At 56.7% G+C, this 11248-nt stretch overlaps 1 protein-coding gene across 1 annotated transcript in view; it reads right to left on the reverse strand.

The window, feature by feature from the left end:
- Nucleotides 1–3939: 3939 nt before the first annotated feature.
- Nucleotides 3940–11248, reverse strand: part of RRP12 (ribosomal RNA processing 12 homolog (S. cerevisiae)) — a gene marked incomplete at its 5' end in the record, with an annotated part of 9974 nt that continues 2665 nt past the window's right edge. The window contains 24 exons of the mRNA XM_009879173.1: nucleotides 3940–4111; nucleotides 4318–4400; nucleotides 4792–4859; nucleotides 5098–5176; nucleotides 5459–5508; nucleotides 5833–5949; nucleotides 6081–6253; nucleotides 6422–6580; nucleotides 6685–6776; nucleotides 7134–7291; nucleotides 7412–7519; nucleotides 7662–7767; nucleotides 7853–7933; nucleotides 8052–8210; nucleotides 8409–8502; nucleotides 8706–8773; nucleotides 9135–9289; nucleotides 9391–9553; nucleotides 9664–9728; nucleotides 9890–10011; nucleotides 10206–10348; nucleotides 10617–10731; nucleotides 10888–10985; nucleotides 11157–11248. Coding sequence (XP_009877475.1) covers nucleotides 4009–4111; nucleotides 4318–4400; nucleotides 4792–4859; nucleotides 5098–5176; nucleotides 5459–5508; nucleotides 5833–5949; nucleotides 6081–6253; nucleotides 6422–6580; nucleotides 6685–6776; nucleotides 7134–7291; nucleotides 7412–7519; nucleotides 7662–7767; nucleotides 7853–7933; nucleotides 8052–8210; nucleotides 8409–8502; nucleotides 8706–8773; nucleotides 9135–9289; nucleotides 9391–9553; nucleotides 9664–9728; nucleotides 9890–10011; nucleotides 10206–10348; nucleotides 10617–10731; nucleotides 10888–10985; nucleotides 11157–11248 — 2651 coding nt within the window. The remainder of the gene's footprint in view (nucleotides 4112–4317; nucleotides 4401–4791; nucleotides 4860–5097; nucleotides 5177–5458; nucleotides 5509–5832; nucleotides 5950–6080; nucleotides 6254–6421; nucleotides 6581–6684; nucleotides 6777–7133; nucleotides 7292–7411; nucleotides 7520–7661; nucleotides 7768–7852; nucleotides 7934–8051; nucleotides 8211–8408; nucleotides 8503–8705; nucleotides 8774–9134; nucleotides 9290–9390; nucleotides 9554–9663; nucleotides 9729–9889; nucleotides 10012–10205; nucleotides 10349–10616; nucleotides 10732–10887; nucleotides 10986–11156) is intronic.

An 11248-nucleotide genomic window follows, 5' to 3' on the forward strand; every position in this document is an offset into this window, starting at 1 on the left:
CACGCCAGAGCAACCCCCGTGTGTTCAGGAGCCGCGGGGCTGTGGGAGTTCTGGTGGGGCTGTGCTCAGAGCCCTGGGCACACCTGACACCCCCTGCCTGGGCCTGCGGCAGAAATCGAGCACGGGCCCTGCAGGGAAGGACTTGGGGGCGTTGGTGGAGGGAAAACTGCACCTGAGCCAGCAGTGTGCACCCACAGCCCAAAAAGCCAGCTGTGCCCTGGGCTGCATCGGAAGCATGGTGGCCAGCAGGGCCAGGAAGCGATTATGCCCCTCTGCTCTGCTCTGGTGAGAGCCCCCCGGAGGGCTGTGTTCAGCTGCGGAGTCCCCAGCACAAGAAAGACATGGACCTCTTGGAACGGGTCCAGAGGAGGACACACAACGCGGGGCTTGGAGCACCCCTCCTACGAGGACAGGCTGAGAGTTGGGGTTGTTTAACGTGGAGAAGGCTCTGGGGAGACCTCATAGCAGCCTTCTGGTGCCTGAAGGGGGCTGCAGGAAAGCTGGGGAGGGGCTGTTCACAAGGGCGTGTAGTGACAGGATAAGGGGCAATGGTTTTAAACTAGAGCAAGGTAGATTTAGATTAGACTTTAGGAAAAAGTTCTTTACTCTGAGGGTGGCCAGACTCTAGAACAGGTTGCCCAGGAAAGTTGTGGATGCCTCATCCCTGGAGGCCAGGCTGGATGAGCAACCTGGTCTAGTGGAAGGCATCCCTGCCCATGGTAGAGGGGTGGGAACTAGATGACCTTTAAGGTCCCTGCCAACTCAACTGTTCTATAATTCTATGATTTTATTTCAAGTAAACTAAATACATGGCTTAGTATAACCAGTACAGCAGGGTCTGCGTAACTGTACAGTGACCACACGATGCGCTCCAAGAAGCACAAGTTATACCACAAACCCCGACTCACATCTCAGCTGGAATACTTTTTATCTCTGCTCACCATCAAGGAGAAGTTAGAGGAATAGAGACACTGGAAAAGCAGTTTAATGTCTTTTTTTTTTTTTTTCCCCCCTTTGTGGGGGGAAGCCCCTGCCATGCCCTCAGCCAGAGTCCCAGTGCCTCTCAACACTTGATGCACTTGGGTTTGCACACAGCGTTCAGGTAGCAATCAACAAAAGACAGACAACTTTTTAGAAACATGTGAAACTGTAGCTCAGAGTGCTGAGGGGACTAGGAATTAATGTGATATTTTTTTAATTGACTATATTTCATCCAGAGTGGCCCCTTGGCATTTTAAACCTCCACACTTAATTATCTTGCTGCCAATCATTTTAGTATAAACACCAAGGTTCCTCTTACACTGCTGCCCTCAGGAGGGTCTTCCCATCCCTGCACCTTGGTGTGTGCCAAATCCTGAATGAACTGGGGACACCCGAGTGTTCTTGGAGGGAGCCCCAAGCTTGCTCAGAGGAGATGGCCCAGCTGGATGCTGTGTGGGTGCAGCCCCACAGGGCACGCCTGTCCCTCTCAAGGGCGTGCCACAGTGGACACAACCCAGATAGGGGGCTTCTGGAGTAAGGAAATGATGTTTTCCTTCTTATTTTAAGCCTTAAGGCTCAGGGTGGGCACTTGCAACTGTCCCATCCAATTCAGGGGCTGCCCAGTCAGTGCCAGGGGCGGCCGGTCAGTCTGGCCAGCCTCTCCTCAAGCACCTTGCACGCCTGCAGCCCACAGCTCGGAGATCTGCTTTGCAGTGGGCATCTGCAAGGGCAAGAGCCCTTTGTGACGATTTCCCCCAGAAGTGCAGCTGAACACAGGCACACCGTCAGTGCTCGCTCTACCTGCAGAAAGGAGTAGCACAGTTTAACGGTGTGCTGGGTGAAAAAGTAGTTTCCAGCCAGCTCCCAGCTTGAGTAACAAAAAGCCAAGCATCGCTCCAGGTCCCTGTCTTGTGCTTCCCTGTGCATAACTGCAAAATATTTGTGACTGGTATCTACAGGAAGCAGGACCCCACATCACCTTCCTCTGCCCTATAGCAGGGAGCTGTGCTCAAGCTCCTGCGGGCCCCTGAGATGCAGCTCTGCGCCCTGCCAGGGACAGCTGCTGGTGGGGAGCAGGCTTGACTCACAGCCAGCCTCCCCAGGCAGGATGACGTCTCTTCTCCAAGGGTTTCTATTGCATTACATGATTAATTAGCTGATTAACAAGATGTTGTTGCAGAAGAATCTGTTCTCTGGACACCCGCTCCAGCAAACACCATCTTCTGTGCTAATGAAACTCTTCTGTTCCACACAGGCATGCACTAATTTAAGCAACATGCAAATGGAGAACAATACAGTGAGTAATCTGAAGCTTTTAAATGAATTAGCTACAGCCTTCCTGTCTCCAAGGGGAGAAGAGAAAGCAGGAAGACAGATAGCTCTGGCGGGCCTGGAGCCACAAGTTACAGGTGTTGTGTGCTCAGAAGGTGACTGCTGCCTGTCTACCCCCAACCTGCTCTCTGGGGAGGGAGGGCATCAGGCCAAGGCTGCAGACAGCAGAGGAGGGTGGACGTAACTCCTGCTGACTGAACATGTTCAGGAGGAGCTGCTGGAGATGCCTGTCCTGTAAGCCAGGCTGTGGGCTCCCTTCTGGAAAGATCAGAGCAGCAGCACCTCAATATGACCCTGGGGCTCAAGGGTCCAAGCGAGAGCCCTGGGTGGGGAAGCAGGAAGGAGACAGTGCTCCTGACAAGACAGGACCAATACCAGTACAAGAGCTCCTCCTCCACCTCCAGGCTTTTAAATGGATCTTGGAAAAAACAAAAAACGTTAAGAGCCACAAAACTGGATATGCAGCCTCTAGACTGAAGCCTGAAAGTAAGAAGCTGAACAAGCAAAATCCCTTTAGCTTATGAGGAGACTGAGAATCCTTGCAACTACAGCATGTAAGCTACCACAGCAGGGAAGGACAAAGGACTAAAGGTGTTTTAATGGAGGAAGGGAAAGCCACTTCTGCTCGCCAATACACGTTCTTTGCAGTGTGAGCAATGGGACCTGTATCCACTACCCTCAGCTCCATTCTCTTCAGCATGCTTTGGCCAAACACCATCATCTGAGCTCAGTGCAGAAGTAACTGGGCAAAAACAGATGCTCAGGCCAGCCTGAGATGGCTGTGCAGCTAAAAAGGTCCAGGATTATTTGTGCTGCTCTGGTCCAGCTGGCAGGAGGTCAGAGCAGAGGAAAGGGCCCCTTCTCAGCTCTCACAGGTCAGGAAAAGGGCAAGGCACAGAAGTTTGCAGTAGCAGTTTTTCAGCCAGTCTGAAGAAATTTGCAGTGAACTGCTCCTGCCCTGCAACATGGGAAAAGCTGAGGCAAGACAGAAACCAGTTGCAACCATATGGCACACACTCCCCCCAAAGGCACAGATCCCCTGACCCACAGTTTATGGCAGAAGATCCTACCAAGAAAGATTTTGTGTAGGAAAGCTGGTTGGAAGCATAAGATTTAGCACCTCTGGCTTCTGTTCTTTGGCCAACCCCATGACACAGCTCTACTGCATGTGTGCCAGGAGGGTACGGGCACTGCCCCACTGCTTTGTGCCGCAGCGCTGCTCCTGGCAGCCCCCAGGGAAGCCTCATGCCAAGGAGAGGCCTCCAGCCCCAAGTCCCAGGCTGATGCAGGCATGAGCACCGTGGGGCACAGCGCTGCAGCAGCAGATGGGCCCAGTGTCCTGAGGCAGCACGCAGAGCACAAGGGATAGGGTGTGCACAGCTCTTAAAGGAAGGAGAGCTGGAATCCGGGCTGGGTAGGAACAGTAAGTGTTTATCAATGTAGAGAACTCATTACATATTACTTGCTCTCTCTCTCACACACACACACACCCCCCCGGACCAGGAAACCCAGCACCTTTCTCCAGGCACAGCAGGACTTGGGCCATGAGTCCATAATATGATGGAGTGGCTTCCCTTGGAGCCTTGCACTGATGCAGCAAAGACCTCACTGCTCCACTCACAGAGCCCCCATTCCCCAGAGGCCACAGGGTGTTGTCCATCCTTGGGCAGGTGCAGATCAAGCATCTGAGGCTCCTCAGGGGCGCTGGGCCTTCAGACGGTTCCTGCGGCCAGCCTTGGCCCCGCGCTGGGCTCCCTTCATCAGGCCCTTGAACTGGCCCTGCATTTTTGCCCGCTTCCTGGAGAGAGGAAGGGGCAGAAGGTGCTGCAGTCAGTGCAGGCACTGTACACCCCCAACGCACAAGGATGCTCCAAGCTCTGCAAGCAGCGGTGCAGAGCCTGGCAGGGAGCTCCCAGACCCACAAGGAGACCCAGCATAATAAGAAAAATCAGGATAAGCCCCAGGTTTTGGCCCCATTCCCATTCCCTTCCTGGCTAATCTCACCTTCTGTTAAGTTTAGATCTGTTCAGGGGGATGTAGGCGTAGGGGTCAAGCTGTCCCTTCTTCTTCACATCACCTTTACCTTTCTGTGGGTGACAGTGACAAGAGAGAAGATGCAGCACCAGGGAAGGTAAATGCATCGCTTTTCTGGTGCAACCCTGCCACCCGGTCATCCCAAAGACTGTTGCCATGGAGCAGATGCGGTCCTGGGAGCCAATTTCCCACTCAGATGATACTACAGACACCTGCTTTGAGCAGTGAGCAGGAACCGGCCACAGCAAAGGCAGGACAGGGATTCCAAGATGGGCTAGAAACACTGACAGATACTGAGTGTTTAGCAATTCCTCTATGGAGTAGAGATTCCCTACAGCCTTGGTGCTACTGGATCAGGGCCCCAGCAAACAAACTGTGCTGTCTGCCCCAGTAAAGCCCCATGCATATCTCCTCACAAATCCCACAACCCCCTGGGTCTCTCACCTTGGATCTGTACTCTGCACCGAAGGCTGGCTCCTTGTCCAGCTGCCGGTGGATCCCAGAGCCTCCAGCTGGAAAAGAGGCAATGTGTTGGAAGAGGGTCCTAGGGCTCACCCTTCCCAATTCCAGGCCAGAGGAGTTCTTCCTGGTTTTGCCTCCAGCTCTTGGGTGTGAGGACAGCAGAGATGGGTGACTATCTCCCACAAGCAAAGATCTGTGCTTCAGCTGCCCTGGAGCAGTCCAGCAAGATAGGGTACATGGTTCTGGCCCCCTGGGGAGCCCCAGACTGGGCACAGGCAAAGGAATTACCTCTGTACTGAGAGTAGGTCTCAGCCTCAGGTTCCTCGTCATCTGGCTCGTCTCTGAACCGACGCTTCTGGCTTTTCTTCTGCAGAATAAGGCAGCAGAGACCCTACAGCTGGCTTGTCCTTATGATTCTGCCCTCCCATGGACCCCTGACCTCCTGCTTCCTTCCCTGGGGTCTCAGAGACCTTCCAAGACTGCCTGTGTGCAACCCTGTCCCCAGCCAGCTTCCCACACCCCTCCAAGCAGCTGGCATGTGCCCAGTGTCCCCATTGGCCTCTCGGCCAGAGCTGCCATGGCACAGGCAGGGGTTGGGCACAGTTGAGTTCCCCCAGCATCTCCTCAGGACAATGAGCCCCGTACTCACACTACGGAGACCCACATCTTGCAGCACATCTGCCATCTCCTCGTCTGCTCCTACAATAGAGGACAAGAGGGTCAGTGCAGGACGCGGGTGCAGGAGTGCCCTGGTTCTGCGCCAGTCCCTGAAGTGGGCTGTGGGAACAAGGTGCCCCTGCCAACCCAGCACTGGTGGCTGCGTTCCCTCCAGCATCCTCCGAGTGATGGAGGGGGCTGCCTCCCCTGGGGGCAGTGGCCCAGACAAGCCACTGGGTGTGACAATGTGCCAACCTCTGACACTCCACTTGCATTCGTCCCCAAGCTCCCACATGCAGGTACCAGTACTTCCATTTGGAGTACCAGAGCACGTCTAGTGTGGCCCCTGAAAAGCCCGGGCAGTACCTTTGGATTCATCATCATCCACTTCCTCCTCCTCCTCATGGATGATCAGGCGGCCATCCTCAGACACCTGGAAGTCATGACTCACTCCTCTGGACCGCCTGGGGCCTGGCTCGGTGGCTGCTCACAGAGAGATGGGTCAGGGTCTGGGGAAGGATCCAGTCCTGGGGGCAGCTGTACCCCCAGGAGCCCCATACCAGCTCCCAGCCTGTCCATCCCACCCCAGCCACGTTCAGAGCTCTGCTCCTCACCCAGCACCCGCTGGGACACATTGGGGTCCAGGAAGTTGAGAGGCTCATCCTCTTCCCCTTCCTTCAGCCAGGCCTGGCCCTTCTGCCGTGCTTGTTTCCGATGCTCCTTGCTTCGCTGCCATTCCTCCTCTTCCTCCTCTTCATCCTCTGAGTCAGCCAGGATCTCTTCCATGCTGGCGAAAAGGCAGAGACAATGATGGAAACAGAGCAAGCTCAAGGATGCAGACCCCAGCCTGCCTCACAGCACACAGCAGCCTCAAAGATGTCCCCAACATCTCTAGGGACACCAGCTGAACAGATCTGATGAGGCTGCTCTTTCTTTTCCCCTGGCCCATCTTCACCTGTCTCCTCTGGGCTGTGCCGGTGGTACCTCCTCTTCACCTGCATCTGCAGCTGCCTGTTTCAGGGCTCGTTTCTTGCGGTTCCGGGCTTCTGCTTTGCGGATATTCACCAGCACTTTGTGGTAGTCGGACGGCAGCAGCCCCTTCACCAGCTCAAAGCTGAGAAGCACACAGATAGTGGTCAGTGCCCACCCCCTTCTCCCTCACTGCTTCCCAGTGAGCTCCCTCACTGCCCCAGTGCAACCCAGGAGCCCTCAGCTCACCCAAACTTGCGGATGAACCTGGTGAAGAGGTTTCGCAGCTTCATACGGAAGTGGCGTCTCATGTCGTTTGAAAGGTTCCCCAAGGTCTCCAGCTGCCAAGACAGAGACTCTCAAGACCAAAGCACTCCTGTCCTGCGCACCCAGCCTCGCAGCCTTCCCCCATGTGTCCACATCTCTCACCCTGCTATCATCTCCCCACACTCACTGCAGGCAGGGCCATGGGGAGGTGTCCCCATCTAGCAGGGCCAGTTCATGGGGGTTCTCTGGCAGGTCCATGCCAGCATTCAGGAGAGGGACCTCCTCACTGCCTTCTCGGCCACCGAGATCAAGTCTGTGCTCCTGCCTCCCTGGCAGAAGCAGGGTGCAGCAGCCGGAGATACCCTGGCTACCCAAGGAAACTCCAGCTCTGCCTCACTACCCTCCTTGGGTCATCCTGCATGGGATCTTACCATCGTCTGAACATGCTTGGCCAGCAGCTTGGTGTCCATCAGCAGCAGTATAACCTTGAGAAAGCCTAGGGCTGCCTTCACCACGTCCCGTGTGCGGGAAGCCAGCAGCAGGCAGATGTTCTGCAGGAGCTGCTCCACCACACTCAGCTCCAGGTGATCTGCAACCACAGCAGCGCTCAGCCACAGCCAGCCTCCTCCTGACACCCACCTTCACCAGAGGGTGCTTCCTTGTTCCCCTGTGCTGCCCATGCCAGCCCAGCCCTCCTGTTCTTGCTCACCTTTGAACTCAAAGAACAGGCGCGTCAGTGCCAGCACCGTGCAGCTGATCATGGTGACCGAGCCCGTGAGCCCCGCGTAGATCAGAAGCAGGAACCTCTGCATGGCCTCTGCAAGAGGGGGATGACTCAGGCTTCTGCTCGCACCTCCCCAGCAGCACCCTTGGCCTGTTTGAGCAGGGTGCTGTGCATGGGTCTGATCCCTCCAGTGCCAGAGCAGCTGTGGGGCTGAGCAAGTGGAGCAGGGGCTCACCTTGGGGAGTGGGCCCAAAGCGGATGAAGGCATGCCCCATCTCCACAAGCAGCGTGAAGGCATTCTTGCGGGCCCCTATTGACACCTCTTTAGTGCACAGGATGACCTGGAGGCACACAATCATGTAATATTGCTGCTGCCACCCCTGTGGCCAGAATTGGGGATCATGGGAACCCATGAACCACGCTCACCTCTGGGACCAGGGCAGTGATGAAGGGCTCGTGCTCCACAGAGAGCTGCTTCACTATGTGGTACAGGCACTTCAGCCGGGGCTGCGGAAAGAAACAGCCCAGCACTGGCACACCCAGGGATGCACACCTGGTTGTCCCTGCTGCCTGCTCCATCCCCACCTCCCAGCAGCAGCTGAGCCACCGCAATCTTTGCTCTTACCCTCTTGGCTGGAGACGCTGCACTCTTAAGCGAGTCCAGCAGCGCTCTCTGAAGATCCTGCAGGTGGGAGCGGACGAAGGCCTGGCAGGGGGCATGGGGAGCAGCACACACCTCCTCCAGCACTCGGTACGCCTTCTTCTGCATGCTGCGTTCCTTGCTCTGCAGGGATGGCCAACAAACCCCCACTGTCATGGCAACCCCTGTCTGAAGGAACCCTCCAGCACTCCCCACACCACCCAGCAGAGACCTGCCCCCTACAGCATCTGCTCTGACTCCAGAGTGTGAGTCCAATCTGGCAGAAAGCAGATCGTGCCCCACTGCACCCCCTGCACCTGTCAGGGCTGGGGGCCCACTCACCTGGAGGAAAGGCTCGATAGTGCGGTACAAGGAGCGCAGGGACTGCTCATCCACGTAGGGTGCCATTGCCACCACCAGGTCCAGGATGGAGAGTCTGAAGCAGGAAAGGATGTGCTGCTAGGTAACTGCAGCAACATTAACACTGCCCAACCAAACTGGGATTCTGTGTGCACGTCTCATAGGATGCACAAGAGTGGCACATCCCACACAGGACAGTATAAGTGCTCCAATGCTGCTCATTAGGAAGAAGCTGGGAGCTTTACCCATTGGCAGCTTTACCCAGCCCCTGCATGTTACCTGGTAAACTCAGAGCTCTCGGGACTGCTCAGCTTCATGCTGGCTTTCTGCAGGAACCCGCACACCATCTGCAGGGCAGGCACACACAGCTGAATCAGAACTGACTGAAAGGAGACCTTTTACAAGGTTCTGCAAGTCACCTGGCAAATGCCTTGCTACAGGACTTTGTGGAGACCACAAGCACCAGCAGGTCCAAAACTAGCTGGACAAATTCACAACCAGCTAGTGCATGATGCGCCAGATTGGACTGCAAGATTAGAAAATCCCAGACTGCTAGCTGTGAAAGGCTCCCTCCCCATGAGGGCAGGAAGGGCTTTTTTCCTGTACTCTCCAGTCAGGCACCCATGGCAGCCTCATCAGACTGGGTCCAGATGGGAGATGCTGTCCTGAGCCAGCATAGACTGCCCCACTGCCCCAGGTGCCCCTCACCTGGGGGTCGGTGATGGTCAGGTAAGCACGGACAGTGTCCAGCACGGAGCGACGCTGGGCACTGCTGCTCCCATCCTCCTCAGCCTGGCTGTACACATTGAACAGGATGGGCAGGAAATTTTTGGCAAAGCGACCCACTTCTGTCTGCTCCGCGTCTAGGGAGAAGATGACAGGGTGGTACAGATCAGCATCTCCCCTCTGTGGGTCACTGCAGGGTACAGGGATGCATCACAAGGGTTTGTCCCCAGCCCTTAACCTGTCTCGCAGCCTTTGTGGATGAGGGTGCGCAAGGCCTGGCACACGGTGGGGCGGAGGTCTGGGCGCTCACTGATGGCCATGCCCAGGGTGCGGGCCAGGCCCTTGAAGGCCTCCACCACGTCTGTGGGGTTAGTGCAGAAGCCAGGCAGCAGTGTCCAGACCTGGAAGGCAAAGGAAAAGGTGGGAGGCTGGCACCCCTCATCCAAGTCACTGCTCCCCAGCCTGGCACCACAGGTACGCCATGGCAGGGCTCCCACGCACTCCTCGTTACCTGCCACTGCAGCGTGTCATAGATCTTGGCTTCCACACACTTTCCTGCTTGGGTAAACTCCAGGGCTGCAGAAGAGAAGTGGCAGATAAGCAGAGCAGCAGAGGTAGCAAAGACCTGCTCTGCCCCAGAGGACTGAAGGCAGGTCCCACGCAGCACCTTGGTGCTCCTGATCGCAGGACCACACCCACCGGCATGCCCACCATGCCACCCTTGTGCTACTCCTCACCTCTGCTTTTCAAGGTGGCTGCCAAGGGCAAGAAGTAACTGGTGAAGAAGCCAAGGCGAGCACCTTGCACATAGTCACGCAGCACCGGCAGGAGCCAGCTGCGGGGGAAATCCAGTGTCTCTCTAGGGAGGGAAGGCACAGGTAAGGGGAGCACAGAGTACTGGTGGCATCAGCCCCCAGGCACGAGGTACCCCTGCCCAGCCCCAAAACCAAACACAGGTAGGCTAAGCAGAGCCAAACACCTCTGGAACTGCACTGGGACTGAACAGGAACGTAACAAACAGCTGCAAAATTGCTGCCCCACGGCTGTACTCACTCCTTGCCATCGATCTCCAGGGGCACGGCCTCCAGCAGCACCTCAGGGCCCATGGTGCTCACGGCAGCCCCCACTGCCTGGTCCACTTGAGTGGTGTAAGGGAAGTGTGGGGAGAGACGCAGGTCGCAGAGGGACCGGAGACACTGCGAGGGAAGGGCAGGACAATCATAGAAAAGCCACAGAGGAACATCTGGTACATGTCGTTCACTATGCCTGTCCATGGACACCAGCTGCCCAGTGTATCCCTGTGCCGAGCCTCAAAGCTGCGCACAACCTGCCCACGCATGGGTAGGACAGCAGGCACCAGGACAGTCCTGCTCCACAGCTGGAGATGACAACACAGCCTAGGCAGCAGCACAGCCCCCCTACCTGCCTCCATGGCTGAATCTGTACCCTCCCAGCTTGGCTCACCTTTCTCATGATGAGATGGCACTGCTTCCCACACGTCTCAAAGAAAACCTCCAGCACGTGCAGCACCTTGTCCCAGGCCGCGTGGAAACGGTATGTCAGACCCTCCTCCACTGATCTGGGAAGAGAGGACACGGTCACACTGTCAGTGACTGACCCAGCAGTGACCAGGATGCCCACCGAGCCTGCCAGCCCCCACTGGGGATCAGGCAGAGGCTGCTCAGAGCTCAGCCAGGCCCACAAGGACAGCCTCTCCCAGGCCATTGCTCCTCACCTGAACATCTTGCACAGGTAGGCAGCAGGAGCTGGGGCAGATCCAGAGACGGTGCCCAGGTCCTCCATGTGGGGAGCGATGCACTCGCTCAGGAGGGTCTGCAAAGGCAAGCAGGGAAAATAGGACAGCAAGAAAATAGGAAAATACGCATCCCTCAGCCTCGCAGGCAGTGAGGGGTACAGCACCCCCCAGCAAGCCCCAAACCCCTGGGAAGAGCCACCCACGAGACCCAGGGCAGCTAAGCAGGGAGAGACACCCGAGTGTGGTACCTCCAGGGTCTGCGCCGCTGCCGACACCACCTGGGAGTGAGGGGAGAGGAAGCTGTTCATGGCAGCAGAGAAAAGCCGGGGCAGGTGAGGCC

Source organism: Apaloderma vittatum, unplaced genomic scaffold (genome assembly GCF_000703405.1).
Source record: "Apaloderma vittatum isolate BGI_N311 unplaced genomic scaffold, ASM70340v1 scaffold41761, whole genome shotgun sequence".
Taxonomy (NCBI): Eukaryota; Metazoa; Chordata; class Aves; order Trogoniformes; family Trogonidae; genus Apaloderma; species Apaloderma vittatum.